This window comes from Chanos chanos, chromosome 10, assembly GCF_902362185.1.
Source record: "Chanos chanos chromosome 10, fChaCha1.1, whole genome shotgun sequence".
NCBI classification, from domain to species: domain Eukaryota; kingdom Metazoa; phylum Chordata; class Actinopteri; order Gonorynchiformes; family Chanidae; genus Chanos; species Chanos chanos.
The window spans coordinates 28,645,753-28,664,942 of NC_044504.1; the positions used below are offsets into that span (position 1 = coordinate 28,645,753).

The 19,190-nt window shown below is 40.6% G+C and overlaps 1 protein-coding gene across 1 annotated transcript in view; it reads left to right on the forward strand.

Annotated features, from left to right (window-relative positions):
- dachd (dachshund d) overlaps nt 1–19,190 on the forward strand; it is a 95,757-nt gene that overhangs the window by 33,449 nt on the left and 43,118 nt on the right. Inside the window, exon 2 of the mRNA XM_030786392.1 lies at nt 14,447–14,562. Coding sequence (XP_030642252.1) covers nt 14,447–14,562 — 116 coding nt within the window. The remainder of the gene's footprint in view (nt 1–14,446; nt 14,563–19,190) is intronic.

Genomic DNA, 19,190 nt, shown 5'->3' on the forward strand with positions numbered 1-19,190 from the left:
AGATAAGTGGGCCTAATGCTGAACAAATAGTGGAAATCAGAAGCCACTGAGAATCATTCGCCACTAGTTTTCCCATGGCACCGAAATAGACGCTCAGTCACACAGAGAGAGAGAGTGAGAGAGGGAGGGAGAGAGAGAGAGCGAGAGAGAGAGAGAGAGAAACCCTCCTCTCCATGAGCAAAACAATTTTGTCACCACAAGCAAATCCAATTGAAAAGTCCCCTGGACTGCGAAGAGCCAGAGTTGTCAGATCGGACCATAGCAATGAAAAGATCCAAGTGGGCTAAATTGGCATCAGGTGTGGGCTTCACTTGCTGATGATAGGCTTCCACATTGTGTCGACTAGACGTTCAGCCATTTCCAAATATAATGGAAGAAATTAATGCAAATGAGCGAATGGAATGAAATGTATTTAAATGCAGATTGAAAAAGGGCTCTGCGTTCTGCCTGATAACAAGTTGCTTCAGGAGAAGGGCCACATTGTGCTGGCTCATCTTGCCCTAACACCCCCCCCCCCCCCCCAAAAAAAAAAGGCTTCTGTCCTCTCACCCTTTTTTTTTTTCTTTCTTCCTGTCCTCTCACTTGTGTCTCATAAGGGACCATTGTTCGCTGGGTAAACTCTCTCTCTAAACTATTTACATTGCTCATTTATTTGAATTTCAGATGTTGCTTCGCTGCCATTCGCGCCGTTGGCGGGCCAGTCGAACATTAATTGTGTGAAGAGAAGGAGCCAAGGCGAAAGGGGGGAGACCAATCGTTAATGATAATGTCGCCGTTGTCCATAACCTCATTAGAACCTGCATAGCCTGCAATAGAATGTGTTTCAAAAACAAGTTCCTGGCCTTAAGCTGGCCAGTTCCTTGCCCATGCCTATTCGCCTTTTGATCCAGCTTTCTCTCACTGAAAGAGCGGTCCTACAGTATTCTAAATGCAGCAGGTTTTTCCTTTGTCCTTAGACATGTTTGTGTGTGTCCGGAAAGCATTGGTTTTGGTTGAAATGTTCTATGCATAGAGCAGTGAGTTTATTTACTTTCTTGAGAACACTCAACAAATTCATTATTTTCAAGGGGTCTTTGGGAGCCCATAAATTGGTGAAAAATCGCATTAGGTGGTTTTAAAACTTGCAAATGTACTTAAAGCATCTTAAAGTGGTCACCAGAAGAAATGAAGGGAAAGGGAGGTGGAAGAGGTTTAAAGTTGAGCTGAAAAAGTTTTTTTTTTTTCTTTAATGTTTTAATTTTTTCCCCCCAACCCAACGCAATTTTCATGTAATTAATAATGGCTAATAAGGCACTAACTTCAACACTTGCGTCTTTCATAGCGCTATAGTCGAGCATGTTAAAATCAGGCAGCTTGTGCTTTCTTAGATTATTCATTGATAAAGAAAAATGAAGCATTTTTCTTCATCAGGCCTCTCAACATTTTCACTCAGAATGAAGGCAATAACTGGTTTGACAGCAACCCTGCTGGAAGGTATTAGTAGTTTTGAGTAGAGGTATTTTTCAGCAAGTGCTGGTCAGATGAGGCATGAGTTTGAGAGCAGGCCAAAACAGTGGCTGTGGTGGACTGGGCTGTGTCCAGACGGGTCCGAGCTGGTGATTAATGTGGAAGATAATGTGGTGGGGAAATGAGTAAACACTCCCTCGCTGCTCTAGCTTTGTGCTTGAATGGGTTGATGACAAGGGCAGTGCAAGGTGAGAATTTAACAGGCCTGCAGAAGAAAAAAAAGAGAGAGAAAGAAAGAAAGAAAGACAGAAAGAAAGAAAGAAAGAAAGAAAGAAAGAAAGAAAGAGAGAGGGAGAGAGAGAGATGAGGAGGGGGGGGGGCTAGGGACTCTACGGAGTGAAGCTTGACAGACCTGGCCAGAGAGAGAGAGAGAGAGATTGTGAGTGGGAGTGGGTTGCCTGTTAATAAAGAAGGCTGACAAAAAAGTGGAAGTTTTTCAGGAGAGGAATAATTAAAAGCGCTCAGGGGACTGCAGTTTTAATTTCACATGTAAAGGGCTAAAGATTTCATTTAAAGACGCACAGAGAAGTGAGAAGGTTAATAAGACGAACAAAGCATGCAATGTGAGACATACACTCAGAGGGAGCCTTTTGGACTTTCACCTGACACGTTTTTAATTATCTATCTCTCCATATTTCACACAAAGTGAAAAAAAGGAGATTAACTGATTAACAATATTGGTGACCAATTACTCCCGGTAGATGAGCCTTAACTGCGTTGTTCAGCATTAAATTTTAGCGTAGAGCGCAAAAGGCACAGTTTACAGGACGTGTTTATGTTAAACAGTGACCTGGTGAGTGAGCTCTTTTTAAATTTGGTGGCTTTAGCAGAGCTTAAAATAATCCCATGTCTGCTGTCGGCCAAATCATTTCTTTCTTCCTTTAAAAAATAAATTTGTAAAAAAAAAAAAAGGATTACTCTAAAGCAGACTGGTCTCACATGGAAAGATGAAGAGGGTTCTCTAAGATTGACCTAGGAATCTCTTTAAGCTTTAAGTGTAAGATCTAAGTTCAGCAAAACTGATGTCCTTGTCTTGAGTGTGTTGATTGCAGTTAGGATGCATTACGACTTGAATCGGCCTTAAAGAGAATATACAAGCTTCACATTTGTGTTCGACATCCCCCATCAGAGCAGACTCTCAAAGTTTAGTTCCTCCTCCCTCCACGGCCCTCGGCTTCATCAAAAACCACCACGGCTGTCAGCAGGCCAGGCATGGGAATGATTGCAGAACAGGAATCCCCCAAAATCCTGGGCCCGCCGGTCCGTCACATGGCCCACACCGAGCCTGACACTTCTCTATTATATGTTTATCAGTCTCTAATGAAATGCTGACAAGTTTGCTGCACCAGGGATACCGTGTTCCATTAATAGCATTTAACGAACCTTGGGCTCTCACAATGGTGTGGCCCTATTGCCGCTGACAGCTCGGGGGCCCCTCGATTGCTCCCTGGTGAGAAAAGATATTATGCATTATGAACATTTTGCAATTCTTTTCTTTCCCAAACTGTCTGACTTGTCTTATTGATGGAGGGAACGGAACCGGTTCGATCAGTTCCTGCACGCCCCTCCGTTTTTGTCCGGACGGTTTGGTTGCCGAATCTGTGAAGTTTGTGAAATCGCTATTTTAGATTTTAATATCAATAATGTTGACTTTTTTATTTGAGTATTGTCAATAAAGAGACAGTTCATGATAAAACCTCTCTGTAGTACATACAAAATTTGTGATCCCTCTCTGTCTCTCTCTCTCTCTCTCTCTCTGTCTCTCTCCCTCTCTCCCTCTCTCTCTCTCTCTCTCTCTCTCTCTCTGTCTCTCTCTCTCTCTCTCTCTCTCCCTCTCTCTCTCTCTCTCTCTCTCTATCTATCTATCTAGCAGTCTTGAGAGCCTCATTCTGACACACTGTGCACTCTACTTTAGAAGCACTGTGTGTATCTCTGGTGGGCGGTGAATATCTTCAGTTATGTAAGTTTGTAGTTTAAGTGTTGTGCCTTGGTTGTTACTCTGGATGGGACAAGAAAAGAACTTCTCTCTACATTAAATTCTTAAAACAAGACTAACAGGATGATCAGTGCACAGTGATCTTGAAAGGCCCGATCCCTTTGGAGAACCATTAACTCGTATTAGCGCGTGAAGGCATTTTTGAGCTGTATCATGAATTATGGGCTCAGAACACTCTTTCGACCTCATACCACAGTGTATGTAACATTGTTGAACAAGTTGTTTCAGGCCTTTCACATGTCATGCTAATTTTAAATCAGCGCTTGTTGGATGCAACCATGCCGTTAGTCTCCCGAGAGTGCAAAAGCATCACAGATATGTGTGAAATATCGTCAGGGTCCAGCATGAGAGTAGAGAAGAGATGTACTTCATCTGTAATACACTGTGTAGACTAATATCTGCTCCTTTTTTTCTCCCCTTATATTGCTGCACGATATTGATCTGGTAAAATTGTACCATACTGGAGCTGTCTGTTGTGATATTCATCATTCTGTCATGCGCCCCCCTCACCACCACCATCCAACCCACAAATTCTGTGCCGACGAGTTATTAGAGGCTGGAGTTTGAGGAGGTTGAAGGGTTTAGTCACAGGGATGTTGCAAACAATTCATCATAAAGCTGGAGGGGGGGGGGGGAGGGGGGCGTATTCAGGTGATGTGTCGCTTGAAGATTTATGTCTACTCAAGCCTTACATTAAGAATTATATCATCAAGTGGCGGGGACAGTGCATGAGTTGTGCTGGGGATGTGCTGAGTCGGACTGTTTGCTCTTGTGTGCGGGCTTAAATGGACTTTTTTTCTCCCTGTTCATGAAGCTTTTAAATGGAATTCTACAGCTTCCAGGAATAAAGGCAGTGATTTACTTAGGGTGCTGAGAGAAGAGCTGCTCTCAGGTCACAGGCCTGATAAAGCTTGTCTCCAGTAATTGTCATTCTGTGGGTTTTAAATGTTACAGTCAGTCCGCCAGACCAACGCTCCGGCCCGGGCGTTGCTCTGCGTTTGATGCCAATCAGTCAGCGGGAATGAAAGTAAACTTGTATGTGCCACTTCCAATTTGTCCCACCATCTCCTTCAAACCCGCCCCCCCCCAACACCCGCCCCCCGCCCCCTTCCTCGACCAGGGTTTGAGCTCTTGTTCCAACTGCATTGCTTGTTTTGCCGTTTGCCTTCTGTCTGAGCGCGGTCAGAGATTCTTCCGGAAAGATCACACAGAGAGACGCAAACAGACGCATTCCATAGCCTGAATCAAGCTTTGATTCCTCTTTAACCGTTACAAATGTGACGGGCGGGTTCATGCAGGGGAGCTCCATCAAAAGTCCCCCCCCCCCTTTTTTTTTTTCCAGAATAAAGAGGAGAAAGAGTATTTGCTACTGTGATGCCATTACTGTAAACAGCGTTTAAAATGCAGCTGGCTGAATTGATCAAGCTAGTTCAGCAGATGACTCGAGTAGATTAAACAATATCTAAATATGCAAACACAGTCCTGCGAAGGCAGCTTCCCCGGGGAAGAGGCACCGTTACTTCTGTCTTGGAAGCACAAGAAATGGGCCAGCAGACTTGTAACCTCTTTCTGTACTGAACAAGCTCCCTGCAATTATGTAAACATTTCCCTTCCTCTCCCACCGCAGATCAGTCTTGGACTCTCTGGAATATTTACATTTCATTAATAATTAAAAACTTTCTTTTCTCTTTTCTTTTTTTTCCACATGAAAAAAAAAAGCGGAATAAACAGTGGATAATTTTTGTTTAATGTTTCACACAGGATTCCGATCCTCAGTCCAATTAATGTTAATCATTAAAAACTTCCTGTTTAGCTTCTACATTAGGCATGTTTATCTCATGTTGGATAGAGAGTCCAAATATGCCTTGCTGCTTCATTTTCTTCTCAGTTCTCTGTCTCTGTCTCTGTCTCTGTCTCTGTCTCTTTCTCTCTCTCTCTCTCTCTCTCTCTCTCTCTCTCTCTCTCTCTCTCTCTCTTTCTCTCTCTCTCTCTCTCTATCTCTTTCTGTCTCTCCCCCCCTCTGCCTTTCTTAACTTTAGTCAGTGTCAGGACACAGGACATGACCTCACGTTATGATTACATCATTACCCATTTTAGTTGCAGCCGTTTAGACCTGAAATTAATCAGGTCCAACACGCTGGATACCAGCAACAGCACAAATTCTTCTGTGTGTAGGTTTCTAAGAGACTTGAAATTGATATATGTGGTAACTAATGAAACAGAGAGATTTAGACTGAGATGAAACTGTTTATCATGAGCCAGAGTATCAGTGCAATGCATTGTGCAATACATTTCTTTTACTTCATTTATTTATTTATTTGATATGTTGTATATGAGTTTGTGTTTCAATGTGTCATTATGTTTGCGCTTAGTGTTGCGTGACGTTAAACATGTATTGATTTTACAATCACAGTCCATCAATGAATATGCATTACTCTCATAGCGCAAGCCTTAATTGTGGCTTGCTGTTAATATTTAGAGCACATTAAAGCCTTAAGTATTGGCTCTCTCTGAAGTTACTCTCAACGACAGTTTGAGGAAACAATGGGGAGGACTAATAAACTCCAGCTTGATCTCTGTTATTTAGTTCTTTTACTATGGGGAACCAATTAAGTACCCTTCAAGATGACTTTCATTTATTGCTGTTGGTTTGTTCCTTTGCCAGAATTCGGGATTAATTGGGAATTAATTTCTTTACCAGAACAAGTTTGCCTTTGTCTGTTTTGTAAAACATGAACATTCAACACAAAGGTTATCCGAACCTGTTTGTTAAATCTCCCCCACTCAATACCCTTGAAAGATTGATACCTACGTTTTCCAGATTCCTTCAAGCTGAAAATACGAGCCATTAAAAGAGAATTGTCGACAGTGATTTTTTTTTTTTTCAGGATTTTTTCGAGCTTTATTAACCATGCATATTAATGACTCAATTAATTCTATTCATCCTTGCAAGTCGTCTGTTTGTTTTTTCCTGACCTTTTATCTTAGAAATATTCACGCTCGGCTTGGCTTAAGCACTTACTCCACACTGGCTTTTTCCCTGTTGTGGGCACTTCGAAGAGGGAGTTGTTTTATGGGCTCAGCAGCGACTGGAGCCCCTTCAGCCAGTCTCTGTCAGAAAACCCACTGGATGCGAATATGACAGGAAATATGCTATTACTGCATGCCGTGCGTTTGCCTGACAACGCTCCAAATAAAATTACAGCATTTCTCTACGCCCTCCCCGTTCTCCATTTCCATTCGGTTCTAAAACTCTCCTTTTTTTAATTTATGAAGATGGGAATAAACAGGCATGTGATGTGTAGAAGACTGAAGAAGTGGAGAGTCCCCCCCCCCCCATGCTACATCTATCTCCCATTCAAAGTTAGTGGTGAGGACAAGAGATATAATTGAAAACTGCAGCTGGACTGTGTACAATCTTGTAAAGGGATGCCTTGGAAATGAGATTAATCAGGGAGGCAGACATTGTGAGGAAAGTTTGTTTCAAATGCCTGACAGTCCTGCTCTTTCTCCCATTTCAAACGTTGGCAGGGCAGCAGGCAGCTCCAAGGGAAATGTGCTCCTTTCATACTTGAGTAATTGATGAATTGTATGCAATATGCAAATGAGAATCCATAAATCTTATGAATGACAGCTTAATTTATGTGAGCCTTAATGAATGCAGGATTAGATTTTAATTAAATATCCTCAAAGGCACCCTGACTAGTAAGTTTTTAAAGCCTTGTTTTGAAGACTTGTTTTATATGCATCACACTTCATGAAAAAGAGAGATCAGTGGGTGCAGTTAGATGAAATTTGCTCACCAGTTTTGAAGATAAGAACTCTTCTGTTTTGTTAACTAAAGGGACTGCAATTAATAAATATTGAGTAGGGGAAGAAATCATATCTCTTCCGATCTCATTTTGACTTTCCTGGAACTGTTCATTTTCATACATTTGATTAACTACATTTACTTTGGGCCATATCTGATTTACAACATTTTCTGCAGCATCTTTTTAATTAAGAGACTCGTCCATTAGGCATGGAAAAGTCAACCAATTAGGCATTCTTAATCAATTCCCATGATGTTGTTAGCCAGCTCTCTCGTTATTAGTGGTAATAGAAGTGATACAAAACAATTTCTGAGCTTTACAGTCATGAAATGCAATTATGAAATCAGCTTTTTTTTTTTTTTGGCATTAATGATGCATTAAAATAATTCGCAATTTAGCACAGTTTTTTAAGATCTTTTTTTTTTGTGATGTTAGTCTTTGAGTATTTAACAGCTTTGTGAGCCGGTCTGTTAGTAGGCTCTAATTAGAGAGTGATCTTTTTGTAGTTGCGTCTGCCCGTATGGTTCCTGCTTGCATAACTATGTAAGTAAAGGTGGAGGAAGGAAAATGACTGGGTATGGAGTTCCTTTGCACCACCACAATCTGATGGCCCTGCCCTGTAGCTTTTTAATCAGACCGTGGCGTGTACAAAGGGAGCAGGAAGGGCACTTTTATAACCAGTGCTCTTTACTATCTCTAAATGTTACACTGCAGTGCGGAGAGCTGTTGAGGGATTGGAAGGCAAGGCATATTAAAGCGGGGATTGGTTGTTCTGAAGGTAACTGGTTCCTTTGATTGTGTGCATTTGATGTCATATATTGTTCTTCACAAAAGTTCACAGTTTACCAGCGGATGCAGCTGTTCCTGTTAATACAATAAAAGAGAAGAGGGCTTTATATGAAGTGCTAGTGCGTAATCTGTCTATCTAGATCTGATAAGACCGCTCCTGCTACCTGGCTGGAGGGAGGCGGGGTGTGTGACAGGTGTGAAAGAAACTTGATTGAGATAAACCAGCAGCAGCTCAATGCAAATACAGCCGCAGATAAAAAAAAAAAAAAAAAAAAGGGAGAGATGTAAGTTGGGACTGATGAATGCTGTGGCAAGCAGAAGAATAAGCCGCCGCCAATCACTGGTTGACCTCTTTAGCGAGCTTTTCACTCACCTGCAGGTGCAAAGCATTGCAATATCAACAAAGTCTTTCCATGTGTCAAGTAACAGAACCTGAATCCTCTAGTTTCCTTCCTACATCCTTTTGCAACACAAGGGAGTCAGGGGTGGCATACTTTTATCTCGCATCATGTGATAAAGAGACTGATGTTATCTGTCATTTCGGCGATGTTGTAACCATAGTGAAGCTTTATCTTCTATTCCAGATTTACAAAGGTTTTTGTTTTTTTTTTGCACCTGTATTTTTTCAAGGTTATAAAAGAACTACAGGTGTCTGTCAAAATAAAGGAAGCGCTGGAGTAAATGATGGATACACAATATGTTGAAAACAGTTGCTTCCACACAGGTGTAGTTCTTGAGGTAATTAAGCAGTTAACATCCCACTGTCCCTAGAGTCATATAAAAAGTGCTGGGCCCGTTTACACGTTAATCATGGCCGGTAAGAGATCTCATTGACTCTCAGAAGAAGGTAATTGTTGTGACATGTTTTGCAGGAGTATCAGTAACAAAGACTTCACTTGCTGATTTTCTTGAGGTAGTGAATAAAGTTGTCTTGCTGTAAAAGTCTTAGATAAAGACATCATCATCATCTGGAGTTGTGGACCTTAGTACTTATACTGAGAATGTTTATTTCCCATGCTGAAGGGTTTGGTGACTCTGTTATAGTGTAGGATACATTTCCTTGTGTGTTTTACGCCCACTCCCCTCAGAGCGCAAAGCAAACAGCAATGGATACTAAAAAATACTGAGTGATTATGCCATCATCCTATAGTAAAACATTCCTATCCTGATGGGAGTGGTCTCTACTGTGGTGACATTGCCTTTATCCAGATGGCATGAGAGGATTGATGTGCATGAAAACCATATGCCATGGCAGTCTAAGTCACCGGAACTCAAACCAACTGAACACATACAGGGGATTATGGAGTGGTGTCTGAGCCTATGTATATTAAAAAAGACAAAAAAAAAAAGATGGAATTTCTGATGGACAGATGGATGGTGTTGCATTTCTCCAGTGGTATTTCAGACACATCCAGACTCACTGCTAAGCCACAATCAAGACATTTTGGTGGCAGACTGTGTCCAGATATCTTGTCAAGACACCTTTTGTTACCTTTATTGTGGTATTTGTCTGAATATTCTTTATGCTAAGTATGTGCTCTCAGGCAGTGTTTTTTAAACATTTTTTTAACTATATTTCGGATTTGACCTGTACAATGTAATCTGATATTTTCACTTTAAGATTTTAGCTTCTTGTATAATCCGTTCTTGTTCTAGCAAGAATAAAGCAATTATTTCTACCAAATGATTGCTACACCAACCATTCAAGTAACATTAAACCAAAGGAAACTCTAAGTCTCAAAGCACAGAAACATAGCAACTTTACTGAGGCTCTGCTAAGACGGCTAATCTAAATACAGATTATTGTTATTTTAAGGAGTCCTCTTTTTTGTTATCTGTAAGACCTTGTTTTCATTGCTGGTCATCACCTCGGCAAACTAATCAATGAGGCATGCACTGCTATCGCTGTAAAAGAAATGAAAAATAAACCAGCGATAATCCCTCAGTTAAAAGGTTATTCAGGATGATAAAACCTATTTTGTTAATTTATTTACTCTCTGCTACAGCGAGATAAAGAAAAGGAACAATTAGGGAATTCTAGGTGAGAGATTTGAAAAGGGCAATGACATTAGGTTAATATTTTATAAGGCCTGATTGGCGGTATTCTGGGAGAGCCTTTATTTACAGAGGCAGAGATGTCATGATTCATCCGCTTGTTTTGGTGGACCGCGAATAAATGGAATAAATATCTTTATCTTTACCTCAGTCGAATGGCAAACAACTGACAGACACAAAAGGTTAATTGCTCCATTCGAAGCAAATCAAACTGTGATGTTCTTCTTGTAAACTGAAGCTATACTTGAATAAATGTTTAAACTGATGATCTCAAAATATATCACTATCTCACAAGAAACACTACAAGACGTAAAAAAAAAAAAAAAAACCAGAAAAAAAATCGCAGCAAAGCTTTGCACTGTCTCCCTTTTTTGTTTGCTACCTGCTGTCCCCTAATACTTGTGTCCTAATTACAAACAGATGTAGTGGAGCTCTATTTAGGAACTGAAGTTTCTGCTGGACTCCCATTGTGTAAAACTCCCCATCTCTTAGTAGATTAATCAAACTTTTATTAGCAAACAGGGCAAAAATCATATTTGTAGGAGTGAATATGGTGGAGACAGGGTGCATTGTGTGACTGTAATCTGATTGCTTTTGCAGTTCTGAAGGGTGGGTAGGATCAAGTTCCAGTGTTCAGTCCTAGGTCAACATGGACCAAGTCCATGAAAGGAAGTATGGTTCAGGGAAAGTTCATGGCTGTTTTCTTTTCACCATTTGTAACATATTTAGCACTTTGGAGCCCCCAGGGCCAACATGGTCTGTTATGTTTCCTAAATTGGAGCCAGAAATATTGAACCGGCGATTAACTACCATGTCAACAGAGAAAATGGAATGGCATTTGACTACTTGGATCCATTTGTGTCATACCGAACGATAGAACATGGCACTGTAAGTGTTTTGCTGACTCTTAGTCAGATGCCTGGCTGCCAGCTTTGGGACTTTTTTCGTCATTCCTTTTTTGTTTTTTTTTACAGTTTTACGGAAACACAAGAGAAAGCAAGGGTGGATTCTGATTCTAGACCGACTGTTTGCACAGCCTCTGCGTTCCCTTCCCAATCTCACCTCCCATGTTAACCCACCTATTAAAACCATAAATATTCAACGTATAAATACCACACAGCTTAATAGAGAAAATAACCTTGTGTTTTGCCAAATTAAACAGTCATCCAGATTGTCCCCAAACGGCTTCATACATTTTCCTGCTTCACTGATTACGCGGGGACATCACACAGAGAATTTGTAATAGCTGTGGTTGGTTGAGGGGGGGGGCATTAAGTACAGTAGAGTGGACAGTTTGAATCTCAAACATAAGTGGAGCTGATGAACTCTCATTGTGCCTATAATGGCCTACTTTTGAGGACTTTCTGTGCCAGGCTATTTAAGGATTCTGGATCTACAGCTTGACAAATAGTATGCTTTTTTTTTTGTGGCAATCCAGCTTGTGGTCTTTTCTGCACATGGTGACAGTTTCCTCACAAAACCAAAACGACAAAAAAGCCCACAGACTGCTGTAAACATCTGTCTAACTCCTTCACATTTGCTAAAATACAGGGCTGGGGCTGGAGCTTTGAACGCCTCCCATTTGTTGAGAAGCTGAGACAGAGTGATATAATGTACAGTGTACAGTATACTTTGTACAGCTTACTTCTCACAATTTTGTCTTTTTCACCCCTGGTTATGCCAGTCTCAATCAACCTGTTTGTGTTGACAAGGACATGCATTTAAAACGCGAACAGTGAAACTGATCGAAATGGCTTTTAGGCCAGTTACATGTTTAGCTATCACACGTAAGGACAAACCAATACTCCTCAGGCATGCCACAACACAGCGCTTTAGGCTAAACACTTCCTTTGTGCCCAGTCCCGTGCTCTGAGTGGAGCCAAAGTTAATATGACGTTTTTGTCCATTTGAGTCTTTCCTGCTTTTAGTTCTGTTGCGGTGGGGGGAAAAAAGGGCTTTTACCATCTCATGCCCTGTGCCGAGGCCCTTTCATAAATAATTCAGCCGACTACATTGAAAGTGATGACAGCAAAACTGTCTGCTATCTCCTTCATAAGATCAAAGAGTCGTTTCTATAGGGGTAGGAATTACATTTCAGGAGTTCTCTAGGCTGAGCAGACACTCGTTTGTGCCCCGTGGCTCATCTGTGAAGAGTCTGTTTTTTCTCTGGCAACAAAATCAGATAAAACAGTGCATTACAGGCCCCATCCATTGCAGGCGTAAAGAGTGGAAGTGCAAACTCATCCTGTGGCTACTCCAAGATACATCTCTCGGTAGATTCATATCATTAGTGCAAATACGTCCACGATAAAAGGAACTGATGCTGGTTAAAGCTGAATAGACATGCTAAACGTTCATGAATTTAGAGTACTGTTTACATCAATGAAAAATGTTAGCCATTATTCCAGACAGAGCTCTGGATTCACAGGGCCATATATAGGCATTGCCATGCCTCTCTGAATTTAAACTGTAGCTGTTTTTTTTTAATTAGGTATTGCATGCGTGACCGTCGGACGATGTATTCCAACAACCAGATTCACAGAAAAAAGCACAAAAACTAAACTCTTCAGTATGACCTCAGAGATATCCAAGAAGGATTTTACGCTTTGTCTCGTTGATGGAGAAAGTATAAACGACTTCATTGGACAATTTCAGAAAGCGTTGATTAAAAAAAAAAAAATGATAGTAAGAGAAACACATTTTCCAGCTAATCTTTCCATTTGAAATTTGACCTTTGTTTTAAGTTTGTCTATCCAAAGGATCTCTTACTCATCTCAGGTGTAGATATATCACAAATGGCTCTCTTGTTGAACAATTGAGATTATGGCTCTGTTTTTAAAGAGCTAAGAGGAGAGTTTCTGTTTCAATTTCATGCTTGTCAGAGAGGAAATTTGATAAAATACAGGGAGGTGCAGCTCGTCTACAGTCTTTAAGTGAACGGGAACGACTCACATGATTGATCTCAGCGATATGTGAATTAAGTGTGGCTTAAAAAGATTTTGTGTCTAAAATACTTCCTAAACATGTTCATGGACTGATGTTTTAGCTGTGGTAACTGAAATCTTGTTTAGTGACGAGGAAAGCGCTGAATTGTTTGACCTTGACTAAATGAACTCTGCAAACTGTTCTGTCATGGTACAATTGAACTACTCCTGCAATTGTAAAACCATGTGACTGTGCTGTAGTAGCAGTAGCATCTCTTATCCAAGACTTTATGGCCCTTGACTGTCTTTCTGATTTTTATTTATTTATTTTGCTGCAATTACTCATTTGTTCAGAGATGGTTTCTATAGCAGTTTTAATCTGACGGTAGTCAGTAATGACAAGTTGTCTGAGCCCATGACGATACATAGTGTTGACAGGTGCTATACATAGACGGTATCCTTCGTCATAGCGCTGGCTTTGGTTTGGCTGTACCAATTAAAGTGGGAAAAAAAAAATTGTAGAAGAGTAAGTTGTCATGATGGGAAAAGAAAAAAAAAAAAAAAAAAGAAAATCTTTGAGGGCATTTTTTTCTTTTTTTTTGCCATCAGGACAAGCTTGTTCTGTCATTAATCATAGTGTGATCTTGGTCATTCATTTGGAGTAATAAAAGTTTCCATCATAAATGTACAACAGGTCTGAATCATTTTCTCACACCACCTTCCAGCTAAGTCTCGTATTAAATCAAGCAAGCAGAACATTTCCTAAGGCAGCCATTGCCTTTTAATTTCCTGAAGAACCTTAAAATATCATTCATTACAAGAACTACACATATTTGGTTTTTAAAAGTCTCATAAATCAATAGTGGTCTGACTGCAATAATTATAACAAGTTAACATGTAATTTCCAGGCTGAAAGCTGCATGGCGGATTTTAGCATATGCAAACGAGGCAATTCAAATAGTGTCGGGATATTAATACTGAGGGGCAGGTAACGAGGTACTAGCTATGAATAATGCATCAAAAAGTGGTTGATCTTCAATAAAGGAAATGAATTCACCGTATAATCTAATTAGTTATGGAAGTCTATTATGTAGAGCTGCAGAAAGCAACTGTCCTTGAAAAGAAATTTATTTACAGTACATGTTAGCTCTTTGGAATGGAATTTCATTGTGAAGTGGTCCGAATTTTAACACTCTGCTCCGTCTCTGTTTCCTCCCTCATTCCCTTTCTCTGTCGCTTCACCCTTTCTACCCCTCCCTCCTCTGCATTGTCTCTCTCATTCTCTCTCTCTCTCTCTCTCTCTCTCTCTCTCTTTCTCTCTCTATCTGCCTCTCTGTGCGCTCTGCCACTTCACTTTGTTTTAGCTCAAGACCTGGGAGGCCTCCGAAGAGAACTCAGAGTGTTACGTCGCCGGAGAATCCTCACATCATGCCGCACTCTGTCCCTGGCCTCATGTCACCAGGAATCATTCCCCCCACAGGTAACATACTCACCTCTCCCCCACCTCAGCCATCCTCTAAATGGCACATCGCTAAACTGACAAGAGCACCCAAACGACCAGCCACACTCAGCTGGCCACTGCTCCCCGACAGTCCCCCCCATAACACCCACTCCCAGACCAGCCACAGAACAAAGTGGAGAACCCCCCCCCCCCCCCCCCCCCACCCCCTCGCTCTGTCTCTCAACCATGATTTCAGTAGATGCTGCATTATGCCTTGAGTGGATTTTAATTAGCCCGATTAAATCCACTTCATTGCTATATGTACATAGGCGTTTGGGATGTTAAAGTAAGCTTATCGCCACAAGAATCAACAACAACCGTTTGTGCCTTTTAGTTTGCCTTAAGCAGGTCTTATTACAGCAAATGCTTTTGTTCTATTTGTGGCTGGTTGCATTGTGGCAGCTTTGAAGTTGGTAGTGAGAAAGTGGCCTGATTTGCATGCTGTGCTCTTGGTTCATTTATTTATTTATTATATGTTTGCGTCTTCTACCAAGAAAATGCAGTTAAGTTACTCTAAAAAATTTCATTTGTAAACTGAATATGCCCTTTTTTTTTTTTTACCATAGAATACAATTGTAGAACATGAATTGAGTCTGTTTATTCTTTTTACGCAGAGCATACATATGACTTTTAAGTCTATCTATCTATCTATCTATCTATCTATCTATCTATCTATCTATCTATCTATCTATCTATCTATCTATCTATCCTCTCTCATAGCTTTCCAGTGAGAGAAGTTAAGCTATGTGTATCAAAGGCTGCAGAGTCCAGGATGATAGACAGGCAGACCAGACTTGTTTAACTGAACAGAATGGCGATAAAAAGAAAGAAACACAAACCTTTTGATATCACTGCCTTGAAACCCTCAGACATGCTCTGATTTTGCCATTCCGTCAAGACATTTGAAGAAAAGCAAAACAGTTCAGTTGAAGCTGCCGACCTTGATTTTCTTGTCGTGTGGTTATTCCTGCACTGGTTGATTATTAATTTGGCGCGTCTTGCATTTTGGGTTGATGATCCGTCGACGCTACCAGCGTGTCCACGGCTAATTTGACCAACCAATTATGAGCCAATTATCATGTAAACTTCTACATGTCTTGCTAGACAAACTGTCAGAGGTTATTTGAACAGTCAGATTATACTGACCTATCTGCAGGATGATGCAACTTCTACAGAGGTATAATTTGATGCTTCTTTTATGTATCCACTGTGAAGTTTCTACCTTGTGAAGCTCTAGAAGCAAGGCTAAACTGGGATCTGTAAGAATATGCAATTGTAATGATGCTGTCAAAAAAAGTGTGCTGTCAGTGTGTTCAATTGTCCACCACACAGCTAGTCCTGGACCCTCTCCTCAAAAGGAAGCAGGTGACTCAACTGAACAAAAATAAGGAAAAAAAAAGCAAAGAAAAAAAAAAAATCCCTGCGTGATGCAATGCTATGAATCTAGAGAAATCATCAAATAATGAAACCCGTGACCTGCCTCAGGCAAGGTGAACTGCCATAACGTATGCAGGAAAACTTCACTCACTGTAATATTTATGCTATTTGTGTGTTGTTTGCACTAATTCCCCACAGCAAGCTTCAATTAGGGTCATAACAACACGTCTTCCGCTGTCAGCCGTTTACCGAAAAAGACAAGCTTTTTGTATGGATCCCAAAGTGCACATTCCCTGATAAATGACCTCTTTTAGTGTGAGAGACTGGGAACTGCAGAACTGTTAACATATGTGTTTTCTCTTTTAGAAATGCTGTCACTTATGTTTTGGTTAATACTGTGTTCATTTTCACAAGCTTTCATTTATTAAACTCCAGTGTGTGTGTGTGTGTGTGTGTGTGTGTGTGTGTGTGTGTGTGTGTGTGGCATGGCCTTTGGAACTGGTGTTTCTCCTCCAGGGGGTGATTCCCAAGACTCTCCACTTTCTGATGCATTACAGGCAGATTGGCCCCATAAATCCTATTATTTGCTCTGGCCTGACACCACACAAAGATGACATCTCCTTTAAAGTAAAGGAGCTGTGGGACTTGATATCCAGTCACAGCTTAAAAACCGAGGGCTGGTGATGTGGGTCATGCATACCACTGCACCAAGAATGCATCCACCGATTCATGTGTTATTAGACGAAATCTACAGCACTATTGGCCTTGACAGGAAACTGACATAAATGTACTTTTGAGGGTTTCTGTTTGAGGAGCACGCTTTAAGTAGAAGCAACTTAAATGCTTTAAGATGTCTTTATTTATTATTATTTCAGTGGGGAAAAAAGGAAAAAAAAAAAAAAGGGGGCAGGAATCTCTTTTGCAGATCTAATAGATTAGAGATGTACGTGTGTGTGTACGTGTGCTATTGTTAGCATACCTAATATGGATAATTCACAGCAAATGACTGAGGAGTGTGTAGTTTTAGCATCTGCACAGACAGAGGTTAATGATACAGCCAATGCCTTTAGACCTTTAGTTATTTCCCTTTTCAGAGGCGTGATTAGATTGTCATGAGCATGTCAGTGGAGCCTAATATATCTTTTCTTGCAGTCTGCTGAGTGTCACAAGGTTTTGCGCTATGTGTAATTGATGGTAAATCTGTTTGGTTGCTAAAAGCAAGGTTCAAGTGGCTCAGTTCATTTCATATTCACACTCTTTCCACCCAGCACTGCCGTAACACCTAGTTTTAGCATACAGTCAAGCCTCTCTCTTCATCAAAATGGAGTTGCTCTCTCTACAGCCTACTCATTTGCTAAATAAAGTGAGATTTTTTAGCTTAGATGTGGTGAGACAAAAAGTAACAGAGGAGATAAGCGCTGGAAATACGTTATCATCAGTGCTATTAAATCAGTCTTTGTGTACTGATGTGAAGTTAATCTGATCTTAATTTAATTACACTATTAATAGAAGAGGGCACATACATTGGGTGTTTGTTATAAGAAATGTTCTGACATTGCACAGGTATGGGGTGGCTAGCATGTTAATTAATAATGAACATTCTGACAATATGCGGAGGCATGACAGCGTTAAGCCAGTCTGCTGCTGGTTCCTTTGCATATTAATAGATCGCTCATTATTATTCAATATGACAGCTGCTCCAAGGGCTGCGATCAGACCCCATTTCCATTATTTGCTGTTTTGTGCACAGTGTGACAGTACCATGCAATTCTTTATTTGCCAAAATGTCCCCCTACCCTTCTCCTCACGCTGCTGTCTGGACTGTGCCCACACGCGGTAGTGCTTGGTTGTTTACTTATGTCCAAAGCAAAGAAATGACCCAGTGTCTGAAGCGAAACAAACCTTCTCTGCTAAATATAAAGGTGACTTTCAAAAAGTCTAAACCAAGTTGTTTTACTTTTGGTCCCTTGCATGATAATGAACATCGGTGTTCAAGAAGGGGTGTACTCAGTCCACATTTCGACATTCAGGGACTGAAAAAGGCATACCTGTCACTTATGCAAGCGGAGGTCCTTTATAGATGTAGTTGTATTGTGAGGCTTAGACAGTAATTCCAAACATATTTTGGTTTGGTTTTAAACATCATGTTTTTTGTTAGTTTTGCTTGGGAGAGGCACATTTGTTTATATATGATAGAGGATTTTATATTCAGAGTTAAGTATGTGTTCAACAAATTATTTTAGAATAGATATAGTGTTAGAGTTTTAGTTTGACATTGATGAATCGCATTGCTGTGGACCACTGTACAAAATGTGTTTACGTACTATAATGCTGAAATCCTGGCTAATTATGCAGGAAACTAATTCCTGTGTTTTTATCAACACCGCTTATACCTGGATTTTTTTTTTTTTTTGTCAAATGTATTTTCATGCGTCGATAAAGGAAAGAGATACTTTCAAAGATAATACCGTACAGTGTGTGTTATCAAAGAGAATAGCTGTTTTTTGAGATCCCTCTTAATGGGGCTTATGTGGACAGATTTATAATACAATCAACTTAGAGGTGATTTTGATATTTTCCACAGCTTTCTGCTATGCATACATCTCATTTAGAAATCAGTTGACTCCAGAGCATTATACATAAATGGAAGTTGACCTTCAGTTTGACTAGAGGCCACATTCATTATGTGGAGAATAGAGATTCTTCTCACAGTTTGCGCACCGGCATGTCTGGTGTTTTTCTGGGCATGCATATGGAACAGTGGTGGGCACAAGCAAACGAGAGTGGCCACCCTGACATGATGTATACTGTACATCAATATGGTACTGATGTATTCTAAAATGCTAACAAGGTCTCCAATGATATGCACCTTCAGCCGGCCCCCGCAAAAAAAAACGTTTCGCACCATCTGCCTATCAGTCGCTGAGGAAACAGGATCGTGTATTAAAGCTGCATGTTTTTTTTTTGTTTTTTTTTTCCTCCACTACTTTGTTCCTCCTTGTGTCTGCTGCAGAGACCCAGTGAAATGCTTGGAGTCCAGTCATGTCACCGAAATGTGACAGCCAAGTGAAGTAATCAAGTATGGACCTTCCCACACAATCAGCAGCAGCCAATAGAAATGAATGTTGAAGTGGCCCTTAAGGATTAGTACTATATTGTTAGTTATCACCAGTCAAGATATGGCTCTAAGTGTTTGAAGCTGTTTCAGTTGTGTCATAGGACCATGTTGT